The sequence below is a fragment of the Catharus ustulatus genome, chromosome 3 (assembly GCF_009819885.2).
Source record: "Catharus ustulatus isolate bCatUst1 chromosome 3, bCatUst1.pri.v2, whole genome shotgun sequence".
In the NCBI taxonomy this organism is placed as follows: domain Eukaryota; kingdom Metazoa; phylum Chordata; class Aves; order Passeriformes; family Turdidae; genus Catharus; species Catharus ustulatus.
This window is the reverse complement of record NC_046223.1, coordinates 63,076,834-63,095,323: the sequence shown is the minus strand read 5'-3', so window position 1 is coordinate 63,095,323 and position 18,490 is coordinate 63,076,834. Positions and strand designations below refer to the sequence as shown.

The 18,490-nt window shown below is 37.9% G+C and overlaps 1 protein-coding gene across 17 annotated transcripts in view; it reads right to left on the bottom strand.

Moving 5' to 3' along the window:
- Nucleotides 1–18,490, bottom strand: part of PTPRK (protein tyrosine phosphatase receptor type K) — a 370,095-nt gene that overhangs the window by 158,941 nt on the left and 192,664 nt on the right. For all 17 annotated transcript variants that reach the window (XM_033053758.1, XM_033053762.1, XM_033053760.1 and 14 more), the window contains exon 7: nt 6,428–6,721. In XM_033053758.1, the coding sequence (XP_032909649.1) occupies nt 6,428–6,721 (294 nt within the window). The remainder of the gene's footprint in view (nt 1–6,427; nt 6,722–18,490) is intronic.

Sequence of the window (18,490 nt, the reverse complement as noted above, 5' to 3'; positions counted from 1 at the left end):
TGCACTTTACTGCCAATTCAACTGAGTCATCAGCATTGCACTCCTTTGAAAAAGAGGATACCATGCTTAAATTACACAATCTGACAAGAGCTTGGCTGGGCAGTCTGCCTGGTCTCTTGCTAGGTAAGTCAGCTGCACTACAGTCCTTTCTTATGGATATAAGCCTCATTAGGAGTCTATATGTGGTATGGGTATCGCAGCAGTGGTAAGCAGCACAATAAGCAGAACGTGGTTGCTGGTGCCAGATGATGGTCCAAATCAGATGGCTCTTCTACAGGATGCCTTCTCAACAATAATTCTAGTAGTCAGTCTCAACGGGAATATGATGAAGTCCCTTAATCCAGACTTTTCCCATTGTTTTAATATCTCCCTGTTCCACCTTCCCATATCATACCCGGTTGGTAAACCTATATGGAACAAGACTCTGGTGTATTTGGAATCCGATAGCAAGATCTTAAATGGTTCCAATTAGTACCTGGCCAAAAGCCCAGAAACAATCACAAGTGCCAAATACATTTGCAAAAACAACAGCAACTTATAAATATTGGTGTAATGAGGGTTCTTCTGAAACGACAAATGTAAAATACTTTTTAAAAGTACAATATTAATTTAGTTTGTCCTTAAAATGCATCCAAACTGTAAACAACAAAAATATGAGCAATAAAAACAAGTAATTTAAGCCCTCATAATGTTGCCCTTGAAGCTATAGTCCAAGTCCCTAATAATACCTACTTTGAGGGAAATGAGATAAAAATTTTGCTTGAAACATGAAGACAGCTGTTTTTCTGTAAAGGTAAATATTTCTCTCTGTCCCCTTAAAAAAAAAAATAAAAAGAGATTGAAAATTACTCACTTATCTTTATTTTTATTTACTTTTAAAATTTGAACAATTGCAGATGCACTACTGCAAGGGACACAAATGAAGAGCACAGCTTATCTGTTCAGTGCTGTATATTCCAGGAACCTCCTGTAATGTTGACTCTACCCAATTGTATAAACACTTTGCCTCATACTCCAACATCCTAAATTCTCTTTTCTGCAGCACACAGTAAAGCCTACAAATCCAGGTCCCCACCCCAAACTGTCTGCCTTGGATCTGCAAATGTAAAATGCAGCAAACACTGAGTCAAGTAGCTCTGTACATGTCCCACATCAGCACACACAGATACTATACTGTCCCTCCCACTTCACTCATTTACAATTTTTATGTAGCCACAGCAACATTTTAGTTCTCCAGATGGCCATGCAGGGTCACTTTCTCAATGGTAACCTCTCTGGGGTCCCTCGTTATAAATACCAAGAAAATGATCAAAAACCTTTGACCTTGCTTTTGTTTTTCAATATTTTCCCCTGATTTACTTTTTTGTTTGTTAGAGGAGAATTCAGCAGTACCTTGTACTCTGTGTATGTTAGTTTTGAAATTAATGCATGTAGAAACTGTACACAAACATTCTGCACTTGAAAAGGCAGAAGAAAGCAGTCCAGCTCCCTAGCCTTCAACTGCAGGTGTTGATGTGCCAGCATTGCATCACTGAACCAGCATCTCCTGCCCTCATGCCTTGAGGCTGACTGCTACCAATAGCAGGTCTCTGTGGTGGATAAAGATTTTGAACAATGAAATAACAATAATGACAATAGCAATAATAACAATAATAATAACATAATTGAGAAATATTTTTCTTTTCTCAGCTCTTAAAGCTATAAAGCTTCCCCCCTGTCCTTACTCATTTAATTATCAAAACCAAAAAAAAATGAAAACACAGAGCACTCTTTTCTCTAACTGCTTTACAATTCTTCATGCTTTTCTGAAAAAGCACACCCTTGTGCTGAACTTCAGTAAAGTAGGAGCAAGCAATTCCACTGTGTACATATATTAAGCTCTGGACAGGCTGAACTATTGACCTCCTTTGCCACTAAAATATCAGTTAATCATAAAACTGAGCTGTGAGCTGTTACTCAGAAGCAGCAGCCAACATAAGAGAACAATTTTTAATTTAGAGTTGAAAAAGCAGGCTAAGTGGACAATTTTGGATTATTAAATATTTTTTACACCCTGCCCCTCTCTCCCTACTCCCTCAAGGGAAGAAAGGCAATAACAACCAGATGATATGCGCAGAAGGACAATACACCCCAGAGCCACAGAAAACAGCCTTAAGGGTTACTTTTGGTTAAAGTGTTACTCTGCTTTTGGTTTTGGTGTTAGAATCCTGGAGAAGTGAATAATCTGAGCAATGACCCCAGGCAAGAGGCAAAGTCAGAATTAAATAAAGCTCAGGTGCCCTGTGAGAGCTGAGGCACTACCCTTCAGCATCAGCAGCTGGGATCACAATACCTTGACCATGTCATCGTCAGTGGTGCTTAGAAGAGGAAATAACAAAGCATGTACCTGGCTCTTACAAAGGTTAATATAAGAAAATACTGTTTGCCCATAGATGTTTCAGATTTCGGTCATTTAAAAACACTCAGTGGTTTCATATATTTGATTGTTCAGCACTATCTTTAATCACAGACTGATGAAACAACACATCTAAAAAAATGCCTTCACTTCAGCATGGGAAATATTACCTGGGAAATGCTGGGTAGACAAATAGGCTGTCAGAGGACTTAACCAGTGGAAGAATTATCCTTTCATTAAAGAACGATTTTGTTTAGTATTAGCAGAAACATTTAGTAAATGAGTCACCAGACTCTAGTTTTGCTATAAGGAAGACAGAAAATGATCTAAATACCTAATAATAAAAGTGCATCTATGACAATGAGGCAAGTATGATCATCACTCAAATCACTAAGGAGTGGAATACATCTCCAGCAAAGAAGACGAGCACTGATCAATAATACGTTATTAAGAAATAACATGAAATGATAAATACTGAATGAATTATGAGGGGAAAGTATTTTAAACTTGATTTGAAAACAATGCTGTTATTTGCCTAAATATTAAACAAACAGAGAGCAGAATACTAGCTTATTCTCATTATTTTTTTCTGCAAGTTTGCTGTTGCTGCTACTTGGAACTTTAATACTTTCAGTCTCATCAGATCGACATTCACTAATGCACACTTTTTAATCTGTACAGCGAGCAAACTTCATGCTAAAAATTAATTTATTTCCCACCATTCCATCTGATACTGATAGATAATCAATTATAACTTGTTTCAGAATTTGAACTAATACATATAAAACTTATGGAAAGGCAAAATTGACAAAGAACACTGACAGAAAAGAGAGTATCTTTCTGAAAAACAAGTGAGCTTGTCAGAAATGAGAATTAGGAATAATTGAAGAAACTCCAGAAAGAAGATATTGCTGCAGTGATGTCGTCTAATACAGCACAGTAAATCACTAGGCAGTCACTGGTACAATACCAGCAGCAACAGAGACTGCAGGGTGAGATATTCCATTATTACCTTTGCCTTTTCTTATAAATCTTCTCTTTGCAAGAGACTAATTTTTATGTTTATAATTTGCCTTTTACAAGCAAAATATCAGTATATACAACCAAAAAAATCATATTGATGGGGACTTGCAGTTATCTATCAGTAGACCTGGGAAAACACTGCAGAAAAGGAAGGTCTGTCTCATAGGTGAGGAGGCAGCAGGGCATTCAGTCTGGTTCTGTCCCTGACTCATCCCTGATGCTGGGAACAATATTTCAGTCTTCACAAACCCTTGCTGACAACCTTCTTCTAACTGAAACTAGCTAACAGTAACAATTATTTGCCTTCACTTTAGTGGAATAGGAAGAATAGGCTTACTGCAAGGTAAACAGCTTGAAATGTTGTTGTTGTTATTATTATTAAAATAATCTGCCAAAAAGTTCAGAATTTTCTGCTCAAGTAATTTTTTGATCTGCTTAATTTCATAGTGGATTAAATTGAGTTGAATTTTTTTCTCAAGTCAGACAAGATTTTGGAGCCTCACATGTGAATGTTATACTAAAAAAAACCACCAAAAACCAGACCCACAATAACATTATTTCCCCAAACATGCTTCTAAAAATATGTCACATAATTCATTACTTCCTTTCCCACTAAAAATATTTACTCTGTCACAATCTGAGTAAATTAAGTTACAATTTTTTCAAGTGCTAGGAAAATAAATGGAAAATTTCAATTTCTTAGTCTCGGCTCAGCCTCTTTAAAACAGAAGCAGATTTCTAATTCCTACTTTTTTTCAGAAGGATGTCTAAACCAATTCTGTGCAATAAACCAATACTTTACCCTTACTTAGATCTCAAAGACTGACACCTTAACTGAGATAGACACGTAGATCTTTCTACTTCGCTAGAAAGACAGACTAAATTATAAAAACCATCAAAAACTCCAAAGGATGCCTTCAGTTTAATCTTATTCCAGCTTCATGCATCAGCTTCAGACAGTACTATGAGCAGCTTTTTAAAAGATTCTCTAATTTTCTGGAATTCATACCCACTGACCTATGAATGCCTTCTAGAATTTCTGGCTTCTGATCCAGACCCTGACACTCCTCCTTAAGTAAACAAAATGAGTGGTCATCCATCAGAGATCCATCTCCAACTTGTGAAAAAACTATTTTTATTTCTGATTCACATATGCACATACATACACACGACACATGCAAACCTGAGACTCCAGCTTGTCCGTCTGATTGCTTTAATGCAATTTTGAATAGATGGTTATCAGCACTCTTTCCTAAATCTAATACTGTGCCAATTTTAAAATACTGTCAGGCCCTAGAAGTTCTGAGACTAGGAGGGAAAAGCCCACAATTCAATTTATGCTTATTTTCCTCACAGTCTGAGATTCAAATCTGTAATTTTTCTCTCTTGCAAGTATGAGATGTAGGTATTATCTTTCTTCCTGTGAAAGTGAGATTAAAATAACTTTAGGTAGTTTTAGAAGGAACAGCATATAACCCAAGTTGACAGTGCTTACAGTAATTTCCCGATTACAAGTCGCACTGACTATAAGCCGCATCTCCGGGTGTTGGCAACATATTTTTCTTTGTTCATACACAAGCTGCACCCAATTATAAGCCGCTCTGTCGTTCACAGGGAGGACCTGCGTGCAACAAAGTTGCCAAATAGTAACAGAATCGCGGGATCATGGGGTTTATTGGCTCGGCTTGGGCTGTGAGGGCTCAGCCCGCTTGGGGTTGCCTACGGGGCCAGGTGGCCCAGCTCGGCACTGCCGCTCAGAGGGGTAGGAGGGCAGGAGGGGAAGGAGCACCCCTACTCCCGCGGCAGGAGGGGACAGAGCCTGCCTGCTCCTGCGGCGGCCGTGGCAGGCGAGGATGGGAGCCCCCCGCCTTCCCCCGGGCCGCAGGGATAGCAGCACGAGGCTCCCTGACTCTACCCCAGGCTGTGCTGCCTGAAGGAGGGAGCTCCCCCGTCTTCCCCCCACCATGCTGTTGGCACTGAGCCGGCTCCACCCGCCGCGAAACAGAGTAACCAATGTGTAACAATCGGGTACAGCCAGGTTTTACCGGCAGTTGCTCAATTCGGCACCTCAGTTTGCGCTTCTGGGGCTGGAAATGTCAGAAAATTATTCACATATTAGCCACCCCTGAGTGTAAGCCACATTTCCAGGGTGGGAGCAAAATTTTAGTCAAAATGGTGCGGCTTGTAATCATGAAATTACTGTAATCTTCTTGGTGTTGGCCATGTAGGAACACTCAAAGAAACAGGAAGCAGACTGCAGAGCTCAGCAGCACATATTTTGGTGATAGTAGTAAAAAATGGAGAAAACTCCTTTTGTATTTTCAATTGTATTCTACAATTTAGAGAATCGTAGAATATCCTGAGTTGGAAGGGACCCACAATAATCAGAATCCTACTCACAGTCCTGCCCCAAGGGTCACCATGAGACTGAGACAATTTTACAAACATTTCTTGAACTCTGGTAGGCTTGGTGCTGTTACCACTTCCCTGGGGAGCAGTCATAGCTAGAGATTTTAGTATTTATATTTTAGTTCTTGGACATTCTGTCAGGCCATACGTAACTGCTTGGAAAAAAACAAATCATGCAGAAGTACTTTTTTTTTTCATTATTCTAGTTCTTAAACATATCCTTTTTTCCCATGCAATTTGCTTTATGTGCAAGTTTGCTTAAAATGCAATTGAAAATACAAAGGTAAAGAAACAAGGGAGTCAGGACTTTCCAGAAACCTAGAGATCCCCTTCCATATGTGATGAGAAGCAAAATGTGTTTTTAGATTTCTAACTTCCTGACTCCTAATCTACACTTAAAGGGTTAGCAACCTAGACATTGACAAGATAAAGAGGACACAGCAAATCCTAACTGATCTAGAAACTTGGGGATCCTGTGTGTGTGAAGGGAGTCCTTAAGTCCTGATATAAATTAACTGAAGCCAACAGGCCTACCAATCAATTAAACCATAAAGTAAACAGTTTGGGGTTTTTTGTTAATTTTTCCAGAGCAACACTCACCAGCACACTTGGTCCTGGTGATGAGTGGTGGTCCTGGCTGCCCCGTCCCACCTTCGCCTGGTCTGGTGAGCAGGACCCGAATCTCATATTCGGTGTCAGGGTCCAGGTGCCAGAGCTTGTAGGTCGGTGCGTTGACAGCGTGGGTCTCGGTCCAGGTCCCGGATGTCATCCGGTACTCCACTTCTTTCAGGATAATGGGACCATCCCCAATGATGGAGTTGGCGTTCAGCTGGATAAGCAGGTATGTCGGCCCAACGCCCAGCAGTTGAGGGGGTGCTATTGGCCGAGGTGGCTCTGCAGGGGACACAAAAAATAAACCAGTGATAAAACAAAAGCTGGAAAACCCACCAAGAGGAGGGCCATCTGTGCAGAAAGTTGTCAGAGTTTGGTCAGCAAAGATTCCAAACCTCAGAAACAAATTCAAACTGACATCAATGAAGAAGAGCTGAGGAAAATTTCAGCTGATGGAAGTGAGCAGTACACTACTGGGATCTGCCCAATGCTATATTTTCCTTTTAAAAATCTAGAGACCACAAAATCTTGTCTGATTTATATATTGCTGCTGATGGAGATTTTTTCTGAAAAAAACTATGCTCATTTATATAATTTACTGTACCAAAAACTTGAGATTTTCTTTTATTGACTGAAGCCACATTTACACTTTCCTTATAGAAAGGGCTGCAATAGATGATACACTACCCCTGCACAGAATATTCTTAAAAATGAGTATCACTGCAGTTAATCTGATACCCACTGGATGTAGTTAGGGAAAAGGATACAGATCTCTATTACAGGCATTCAGAATACTCGGAACTAGGCAAAGCTGCAAGGAGAATGACAAAATAAAGATATATGGCAACAACATACAATATTTTATTCTTTAGTAAGTTACTGCTGATTTTGAAACTTGAACAATAGGATGTGTGCTGCCTTTTGTCATCCCCTCTTCCCATCAGCTTCTGCTGCCTACATATTTCAATGCAGCTGCAAAGTGTAAAAGGTAATGACAGACCAAACAAGAAGGGGTGGTCCCCCCCTACCCTGAGAAATGCTAACATAGAAACATTGCCTCAGCATGATTTATTTTAAGAAACAATCACAAGCAACAAGTATTTTTCTAATAAAATGAATTCGCTGATAAACATGGAAGGTTCATTTTCATTCCAGATGGCTCATATTTCAGCTAATTTGTTACAGTTAATTAGGCAACAATGTTAAATTCGGTACACACAGGGGTTTCACACAGCAGTGATGCAGAACTAAAAAATCAGCATCTCTGAGCAGGTAAGAGGGGATCTTATGGCCAGAACATTAAAAATAACTTTTAACCCCAGACCATAAGATTTCCCTAGCAGGAGACCCTTGCATTTTACACAACAGAAGTTAAGACACAGATGCATTGCAGGTATTCTGTCTCCCAGGGATGATGCCACCAGTGTCAGTGACAGAACGCATGGTGGGGAGTGGTCGATCTCCCTTGACCTCCCATCCTCCCTGAATGGTAAAATTCTGATGACTAACCTGGTTCTGCCTGCTTCTCTATTTCCAGTAGCAAAAATTCCCTTGCAGGTACCACAGCTTGCTCCAAACAGTATATTTACCAGCTCTATAAGCAACCAAGTTTCCCAGATTTTTGCACATATCTTGCAGACTTTTTTCTAAATTGGCTGCTTCTCAAACCACTCAGTTTGGACACCAGGGAGTCTGTAGCCATGTCATAGTGGCTGTAATGGAAGCTGATTTTTTCCTCCCAGAGTGAAAAGGTAAATGCTCCAAGGTATTTCCACTTCTGCTTCAGGATAAACAAAACTATAGAAAGTACCTCAATTCATTATTAATGTTTTTCCCTTCTTTGGTAATGTATGTGCTTATGAATTAATTTATATCCCTACCTGCAACAAAGCTCAGAAATGCAGCTGGGCATAACAAGTGTAGTTTATTTGCTGTTAGAGTTAAAATATTAAATGTCAAACTAATGTATTCTAAGGTTAACATAGCAGAAAACATCATCATTGATGAGCATGATGCACTACCAGCTCCAAGTTAAAAATTTTTAAAACATATGGCTATATTTAGAAGTATACACTTTGATTAAGAGCACGATTATCACAAATAAAATCTCGTATGAATGAGACCATCATCTATTAAGTTTTTATGTTAGGAAGTAAAGCATATTCTTATATTAGCATACACATTTTGTTTTTAAGCTCTTGAGGCCAAGGAGACTTATTTATAAAGTCTCTCCCAGTTCCAATAAATTATGCATGAATTTTAATCAGCTAGCAAATGAACAAGTAATTGTTCTGCAGCATTATTAATATTCTTCATAATACAATATACTATCAGAACCAGAGGTGAGGTGCAACCAGAAATCCCAAAAGTACACTAAGTATCAACTGAAGCATGCAGTCTCAATATACCAGGATAAACTTTTCTGATGTTACCCAATTAGCTTTCTATTAATTATTCCCATTCATTATTCTACAATCACATCTCCAATTATAATTTGAAATCACAATTCCTTTTTGCATATACAGCAACCTGAAACTTTTACAGTGTAAAAATTGCCATTGATAGGTGAAAAAGATAGAACAAAGCCATTATTAATGTTTTGGTTGCCATTCCCATAGAAAATATCATAATATCAACAATGCTCTTCTTTTAGTGAGTTTTAAAACACAATTTATGTCCTTCAAGGAAGTATATGTTGCTGGCTTTTTTTACCCCAGCAATCTGGGTCCACCTGTAGTAAATAATGCAGTTTCAGAGTGCCCTGAGAAGACAGTCTGCCAAAAATGAAAAACTTCTTATATGAGGCATGAAAAATAAAAGGAGATTCATGAGAAAGTACTCTAAAGAAAATCACCTGCTCAGAAGTTTGTTCTGGTTTATAAACAACATAAAACCTCAGCTTCAGCCAAACCAGGTGATGGCTTAGATGTTCAGAGCTTGGATTAGAGGTAGAATTGTAGGAAGCTGAGGCTCACCAAGTACCCACCATGGAAGCTTCCCTCCTGCCTGGCCCTGCCAATGCAGGTGATCCCTACTCAGATGCGTTTTTTGGCTTCCAGTCACCCAGACCCAAAGCAGGGTGAAGCAGATCCCTGATGTCCCTCCACCCTCTCTCTGTCCTGATCATTGCAACCCCACCGGAGAACTGTGCCCTTCATTTTTGCCAGAAAGAACCCACCTTCCTTATGAGGAGATATGGCTAAGGCACACAGTATTCCTAGCAATCCTTTTTCCATGAGCTCAGTTCCCTTTTTCTCAGCCATGAACTCTATGTGAAAAGCCATAAGGTTCTAAATAACAATTTATGAAAAATATTATGAAAAAAATTTTCAACCCGTAAATGGTTTAACTCATTAGTAGACTCACAATTTTAATAGGTATTTGTGACAGATTAAAAAGTTTCATCAAAGACCCTGCATGGTGAGTTTCATTTTTTCCTTTGTTAAGCACAAAATTTAAGATTCCTTATCCAATATAACTAGTTTAATTACTGATTCATTTTCTAACTATATTTTTAGCCAGTGTATAAAGGTATTAAATCTGATGAAATCCCTTCTAGTTTTGATGGCCACTAACATCTCAGAAAGACTGTATTAAAAGACCACTTTTACATCTTCAAGACATAAATAAATTAAAGTGTTTCCATGCATAGCATGTTGCAGTATTTGGTCAGCTCTGGTTTTGACATAAAATGCCAACAGCTAAGGTAATAAAAAATTAAGACTGACATTTCATCAGTACTTAAATTCCTATTCTGCTGAGCTACTAGCAGTACATTATGCTCACATCAGTATGTATATGACATTGTATATTAAATGCAGTGTGATATTTAGGCACCGATGACTAGAATAAGCATGCAGCTTCAGCCTCCTCTACCAGTCTTCCTACAGTTAAGTGGTTGTGTCATATTTTCAATATGAAACATTGTGTGCAAATAATTATACATTCACAGGCAGAAAAGAAAAAAAATAAACAGAAAAGGTCATTAGTGTCATTAGTACAGTGACTAAAACACATAAAATTTCCAAAATTCTCAAGTAAGATATGCAAACTATACTACATCTTCTTCCAAGATTAAACACTACTTAAGTTTAAAATGAAGGAAGATAGTTTGATTTGTATCTCACTGACAATCATGTACTGTTAATGATTAATTCAAAGTGAAAAGTAAAACTAAACCAGAATTCTACATATTGTTCCATTTTGGAGGAAAAGCTGATGCTGGATGCATGCCTGATAAAATCTTATTTTTAAATCTTATTTACAAGAGTCATGTTTTGCTGAGTATGACATGTATCAGTCACAAGAGACTCTTGCTATGCAGCAGAAGGGTTTGGAGAGGAGGGAAGGAGAGGGCTGGTCACCACATAGCCCTGACACTCAGAGCAGGTGCACACCTTCATCCACTTTCATCCCCTCGTGCCTTGTGCAGGACCTGCACACACTGATGCTGTGCAGTAATAGCCTGCAAGTCCCCTCCACTACCTTCCTTCTGGTGACAGCATGTTCAGCTTGCTCTGTGAAAGATCTCACACCAAGCCATACACTGGGTATGCTGAGGAACATTAACTGTTTAACCCGATACACACAACAAGGGTAATCATAAAAAGTTTAATTTTTACGAGTATAATAAAACATTCATTCTTTATAAGTGCCCCAATATCAGCCTTGCCTCTCCAGAAATTAAAATTGGTGTTTTAATTACACCACAAGCTAGTAAGAAAGAAGGTCAACCAAAAGAATACAAAGTTCCTTTAAAATTTCTCATAATTCAAAGAACCAAAAACATAAAGTAATGTAAAACAGCTAATACATTATGTTCTAGGGAGTTTAGCAAAGATGCCTCCACAAATGACTCCAGGCTGAGTCAGCTCCCGCCTATATCATGCTCACTTCCTCTTCTAGGGAGATTTCTTGCAAAGCTGTTTAAGCATGTCTGCATATGTCTTTTGAGCTCTCTGGTTTTCTAGTTGAATTCAGCTGAGGTTCAGTGCCTGACCCATACTGGCTATGCATAGTTAGAGCACAATCTTTACCATAGGAAGCCCTGTGTGACCAGGGCCCCCAGATGTGCGACACCCAGGCAATCTGAGACACCCAAGGTATGGAGAGGGGGTAAGGGGTAAATCCCTGCTTGCCAGGAGCTTTGTCCTGTGGAGAAGTGTGCCTCTGCACTGGGCTCCAGATTGCATGTGGAGATATTGTGGCAAAATTGAATCAGAAGACCCATAGCATGGGAGCAGAAGGGCATGGGGAAGCAGGCTGCTATTTCCTTGCAAGAGCTACACTGCTCCAGTACTCTTTGTATAGTGGAAGATTACATACTGCTCTAGAGATTCAAGTGGTTTAAAAAGTATTGAGAAACCAGAAGTAGTAGAAATATTTGTTTAAAATTTGGAGAACATGAATGACATTTAGAAGAAAAAGTTATGGCAGTCAAGTACTAGCAGGGAAACAATATTTTCAGTCTTAAAAGCTGCTTAATTCTGCAGAAAAAAAAATTAACAAGAATCTGTGACTGAAAATTTAAAATCAAATAGGGTATTAAGCTACAAATGGAACAATGAGAATAGTAACTGAAGAACAATAATAGTAGGAAATTCTGCAATCTCTTAATTATAAGAAAATAGAAGATGTTTCTCATACCTTTGGCTCCAAAGAAGTATAACTGAAAAAAATCACATGGTCATGAAGGTGGCAACAAAATTAACTATGAACAGTTTGAAAATAAAACAAACCATGGAGGCTTTGAGCCCAAACACTGTTGGTTTTTTTTTTTTTTTTTTTAATTTTTGCAAAAAATCGTTCTGCATGTGGCATATCTTCAATACAGACTAGAAATATTTCATTCAACTCTCCAAAACTGTAAGAAGTACTGCTCTGACAGAAGGAAAAAAAAAAATCAGAATTTAAGACAAATAAATTTATTTTGGACTTGGCCTGTTTTCAAGGACATCTGGTCATCTTCTATGCTGATAGCGGCCTGACAAGACCTGCCACCCCTCAGCACCAATACAAGGTGTATTAACACAAATGGGGGACTTTGCCAACTGAGGGGGAAACATTACAGAAAACAGTACTTGCCTGATAAGAAATCCTTCTGCTCAGTTAAAAAGCAGGTTAATGCAGAGGATTGAGGGATGCCAAGCTGAAAGCACAGACCTGATGAACAGCAGAGGTATCATGAACCTTAAAGTCTCAGAAAGCCTCTCTCCAGTTTATTTTTAAATTTCCAACAAGATCTCAAGTTTTTCTGTGCATGACAGACTACACTCAGAGCTGAGTCTGTCACCCTATACACTCCATCTCTAGTGAGTAGTTTGGTCCTTAGTGGTTTTGCTGAATAACACATTGAAGACAAATGAAAAAGACTAAAAAGCTCATGCCTCAAATAGTTTGTGCGAACTATTGAGGACAGCTCAGTAATGGGAGATGAACACTATCCTTGACTTCTGAAAACTAGGAAATGCAAAAAGACCAAAAAAATGCCAGAGCAAAAGAAAAAAAAAGAAGAATGTGGCATATTTTCTTTTTCAGCATTATTAAAAACACACCTCTAGGTCTATACTGCTTCAAAACCTTCCAATCACTAATCAGACTTCACATGGGAAGTCCAAGAAACAAAATTACATCAGGACAATATTAACTACCCAATTCATAGGTGCAGACACACACAGAGCTTTAGGTAAGAAATACTGCCATAGGGATTTAGCTCACGGGATTCTTACTTGCACACTTCATAGTGGTACTTGCTTTCCTCACCTCAGCAACCCACCTTATTCTTGTGACAAAGGAAAAGAACAATTGCGAGCTTATTCTCAGCCAGACATACTATACATCAGCTACACAGATTACTCCTGCCCAAAGGATACAATGCATCTGAAAAACATCAGAATATAGGAGGATGAGCTCGACTGCTGGGCAGGGCACATTGCAGAGGCTGCAGGAAGGCACACTTTCTTAAACCACCTGCAACCCTCAAAATAACTCACCTCTGGGAAGTTTTACAATCACCTTCACTACTGCAAGACCAAATGCTGCTGAGAAATTAACACAATAAAAACCCAAACAGCTGCAAGTCCTTTAGAGCTCTCACAAGCCTTGGCCATTTAATTAATAATTCCCCAAGCCATTGCTTGGCTTTTCTATTTGTTCACAAACTCATTTACCATTTTCTTAATAAACCTGTGTCTTTTTAAAAATTTTTCTTCCCAGTGGACAAAAATATCTCTTTACTTATCAAGCTGGACTCATTTTAACAGGTTCTTTATTTTTCTACATTGTTAACAATTGTACATTGCTAAATTTCTTTTCTGATGGGAAAGTTTCTATAGCTTTGTCTTCTACAGGTAGCTTAGAGAAGGCACTCTACTGATGAGAGGGCAGCAACGATTTTTTCATAAAAATAACTAACTTTGACATATTGCACCATAGAATGACTTCTTCATGCAGAAATCAGTAGGCTTTTACAGTGAAGTGTTCCATAGAGCTACAGGCCTGCCTTTATTAAAAACAAACAAACAAACAAACAAACAAAAAAAAACCCCAACAACAACAAAAAACCAAAAATAAACCAGCCAAAATAAAACAACAAAAAAATCCCCCAAAGTCAAAACCAAACCAAACTCCAAACCAATAAAAAACTAATTCCAACTTATCTCAGTTGCTGTCCTGCAACCATAAGTGATGGCGGCTGCACGGAGAAACTTAAACAGCTCATGATCTACGATTCTGCTATAAAGGTTCTTCTCAAACTATTTTTTGCTTTCTGATTCCACTTATGCAAACTTTTTTCCTGTGACTTCAGAAAATTTTTTCTGCAACTTAAAAATAGAATTTGTCACAACTGTGCATTATTTGGAACTAGCTGCTAGTCTGGAGGGTGAGACACATTACCTACAAAATGTTACATTTTAATTAAAAGAGTTAGTTGTCTGGAACAAAAGAACTCATTCTAAGTAATGGCTTAGTGACCAGGTGGTATCAAGTGATTTATCCAACTCTCTTCAGAGTGTTTGTAGGACCATTTTTATTGTCTTTTATTACTTGAAATGGAAAAACTGAAAACATCAATTTTAAATAAACATTAAAAATAAATATCTATAACATTGAAATTCAGGTAACTACCTAGAGAATTAGTCACTGGAGAAAAAACAGCAACAAACAGAAATGGCAAATTAAATAGTGAGCTCATAATACTGGCTTAGGTACAGTACTGACATATTTCAACATAATATCTCTAATTTGGGGTCTGCAAACAAGAATAGTATGTCACAAGCTCAGTCCAGGCTACTGTTTTAGCTTTGAGCACCTAATATATAAAGTTTGTGTCATAGATACACTAAAGTCTGCATGCTCACGCAGCTAAAATATGTTTAATTTAGGTGATGTGGCAGTTAGTGACCACCTAAAGTGCTGAAATAGGAATTATTTCAACGGTGAAAACTGCTAACTTCTGCATAGTGATGTTATATCCTATGCATCACCATGGCATTTTATTCACCTTGATTTGAAACACCACCACGTTCATTTTATTATCTTCCTTTAAAATAAAGGAACAGTGTGCAGCTTTAGCATTGTCAGCAGAAACTGTAAACAAGGTTAAGAACATGCCCAGCTTACATACAAAACCAAAAAAAAGTCTATCTAAAAATTGGAATATGTCATCTCTCTACACAATTTATGATCAGGACATATGCCTATTTTTTGAATGATAGTAGGCTATGTTACTATAGGAATCAATTAGAAGATTATGACACATTTTGTCAAAAAGATTGCACTGTGTTAAAGATATTTATGCAGCACACGCCTAGAGGAAAAATTGGAAAAAAAAAGTAAGAATAATAGGTGCTTGTAATGAGAAGACATTCAAATTTAAAATAAAAAATTTTACAAAATCAGTCAGCATAAATGAGTCAGCTGCAGAAATGTCTTCAGCAAAGACTTGATAACAATGACTTCATTATCCACATGTATCAGTAATGCCCTCAAGATCCCAATTTTGAGATTACTGTTGGAAAGAAATATTTTATCTGCTTCATTGTCAGGAGCCAGCCAGCAGGTTGAGAAAAAAATTGAATGTCTTCTTCAAAATTGGTACTTCCCAAGAAAGAATTACTCTCAACTCTACAAGGCTCTGCAATTTGACAATACTGTGATTGCATACACATCCACATACTGTCAATGGTGAGAAGGAATAAAACGAGAGATTACAGAGAGAATGCCTGAAGAACAAAATATTGTTTTGGAGACTAAAATTTTCTTTTACATGGTGATAAAATATGTGATGAGAATATATTTATTTCCTAAGTACTTGGATTATTTTAATTTTTACTTAATTTTAAATCTGAACTGGTCCAGTAAAATGTGATTGCAAAGATTTCTGCATTTTTCATGTATCTGTTGATGTTGTAGTTATGCTCACACACTCAGTTTACTGCCTAGACAACATAAATACAGAAGCTTTCTCACAGGCAAAAGTTACAGTGACATATTTATAATCAAACTCAAAAAATTCATACACCTGCAACAAAACAGAGCATTTCAACAGATTCACTGAAACAAAAACAAATAAATAAATAAAATAAAATTGGGGGGAAAAAAAGACCTTTTTTTAATTATTATTATTTTTTTTTAGGTTTTACACCACAGATTTACACCTCACTGGCTCTACTTATCTATAAAACATGAAAGCTAAAAAAAATTCACCCAGACAGCACTCCTGCCTGTCCAGGAATTCTCCTGTATGCCTTATTTTGGAAGCACTAACACATCTTTTTATCACCAGCTCTCCTGCCTGCCTTTTAAACAGCAGAGAAAAATGTGTCATGTGCTGTTGGGACAGTAGCATTATAAGACAGGATTCAAAACTGTATTGTGCACTATAAATGCAATGAGCTGTACATGAGCTTGTACCAGAAGAGTCCTGAACTCAAAAAGCACCTGCAGATGAGAGGAGTAGTTGGCATGGCTTTGGCTTCCAAGCACTTGCAGTTGTATTTAATAGCAATTACAGAAACTTAAGCATGTAAGAGGTGAGACTGATTTTACTGTAACCATTAACCCAAACCATGGGTTAAGTCATTGATGCACAGAGGTGGAAGAGGGAGGGAGGGAAGGAAGGAAGGAGAGAAGCAAGGAAGGAAGGAAGGTCACACAGTTATTTTTAAGGCAAGACCTTACAAATGCACAGGGGACAGAGATGAACACAAAACCTTCCCCTTCAGACTTGCAAGGCATTCTGCAAAGTTCTTTCTCAGATGTCCCATTTCATAGATGGCAAAAGCTCTCTGTCAGTACTTGAAAGTGCCACCATCAAAGGAAAAATTGATGCAAGGCAATAAAAGGGTTACACATAAATGATTATCTAGAGGGATTTTGTGTGTGTGCAGCCTATGCAAATCTATGGGGAGAAATGACAGAATCCATTACCACTTTTGAGCAAACTTATTTTTAAGGGGCTATTTTCTTGCTCAAATCCCTCTCTTTCTACTCATAGTCTCTTCTAAGACACATATAGATGTTCCCATCAGCAATGTCTTCACATTTCTTATTACAGCATGTCCAAATATTTCTTGCCAACAATGCCAGAAGGCAGCCCACTATAATGACAGAGAAGAGGACTAATTTTAGGAGGTACAGAGACACTTCCCTCAATCTATGCAATGAGCCAATAGAAACCAAAATGGTTTTTACACCACAGTTTTACATCACAGATGTGAAATGTGCATCATCTAACATGCATCTCAGAGGGCAACCCTACTTCTCCACTTCCCACCATCAGTGTTGCTTGCAGTGTCACTCCTCTACACTACATTCACAGCGGTTTAGGATAAAACTGATCTTGCAGGGGTGTACATGGAAATTTCCTGCTTTCCTAGGTCCCTCAGCAACTCCCAGTGGTTTCAGACAAAAGCCAGTATCAGCAGAGAAGCAGAAGCCCAAGGTCAGGTTCTTAAGTGAGGAGAAAATGGAAGGCAAGGATTTGGATTAACTTTTAAGAAGATGCTGGGTACTACATCTGCTTTTACCATGAAAGCCAGTGTCAGAAAGGGGCAGGGGGATAGAGGTGGCCAGAAGTAACCACCATCCTTGCCACAGCACTGGGACAGATGTTATGGAATAACTATGAAATGAGGGTAACAAAGAAGCTGCTATCCACCCCATTGCCAAATTGATTCTGAGTGTGATAAAAAGTCTGAAAGGAATTTCTCAAAAAACAAATCAAAACAGAAAACCCCACCAGTTCAACATGCTAATGAGATCTTTATGAAATATAATTTTATATGAGTTGATAAAAGCCTGTTACCATTGTTTTGTTGCAAAAAAGGTTCAAAATATCAATATGAATCTGGAATAGGAACTCTACAAACACAGTAAAAGAGTCTAAATTTTGCATCTTATTTCAACTGACACAAGCATTTAGTTTAAAAAAAATCTTTTTTTTTCTCTCTTATTTTAACCATTCTAAGTTATCAATTTTTTGATGAGCAAAACTTAACAAGAATACACAGTTTCTTATTCTGCTACTGCATGTTTTAATTCTTGAATATGATTCTAACCAACATCTACTTAAGCTGGGCTGGCACACTTCAAAGTTCTGGAACCAGCCTTGTGTATTCACATAAGAAAGGTTAACAAAATCAACAACTCTACAGAAATAACAAGAGAAGAAATTATTAGGGTAGAAATTGTACAGTACAGCTTTTCTCTCCAAATACAAGATCCACTGTTAATAATATAGTTTATAATAATATGCACCATTGTGGAAATTGCTACCTTCAAAGATTGCACAAGTAACCTATGTTGTTTATTACATTTAGATGGCCTGTGCATAATGGGTATTTTGTTGAAGTCTGTTCTTTACTGGCTCTGTATGTTGAAGCAAGCACCTAAGAGCACATTACTAAAGATTTGGAGACAAAACTAAATCAGTTGTCACCGTATTACCAGTTAAACAGACAGTAGCAATACCTTAAAGGAGCCCTTACATTTTACACAAATGTTGGTAGCAAAAGCATGACATTATGGGGAAAAATTGTGCAAATTTAC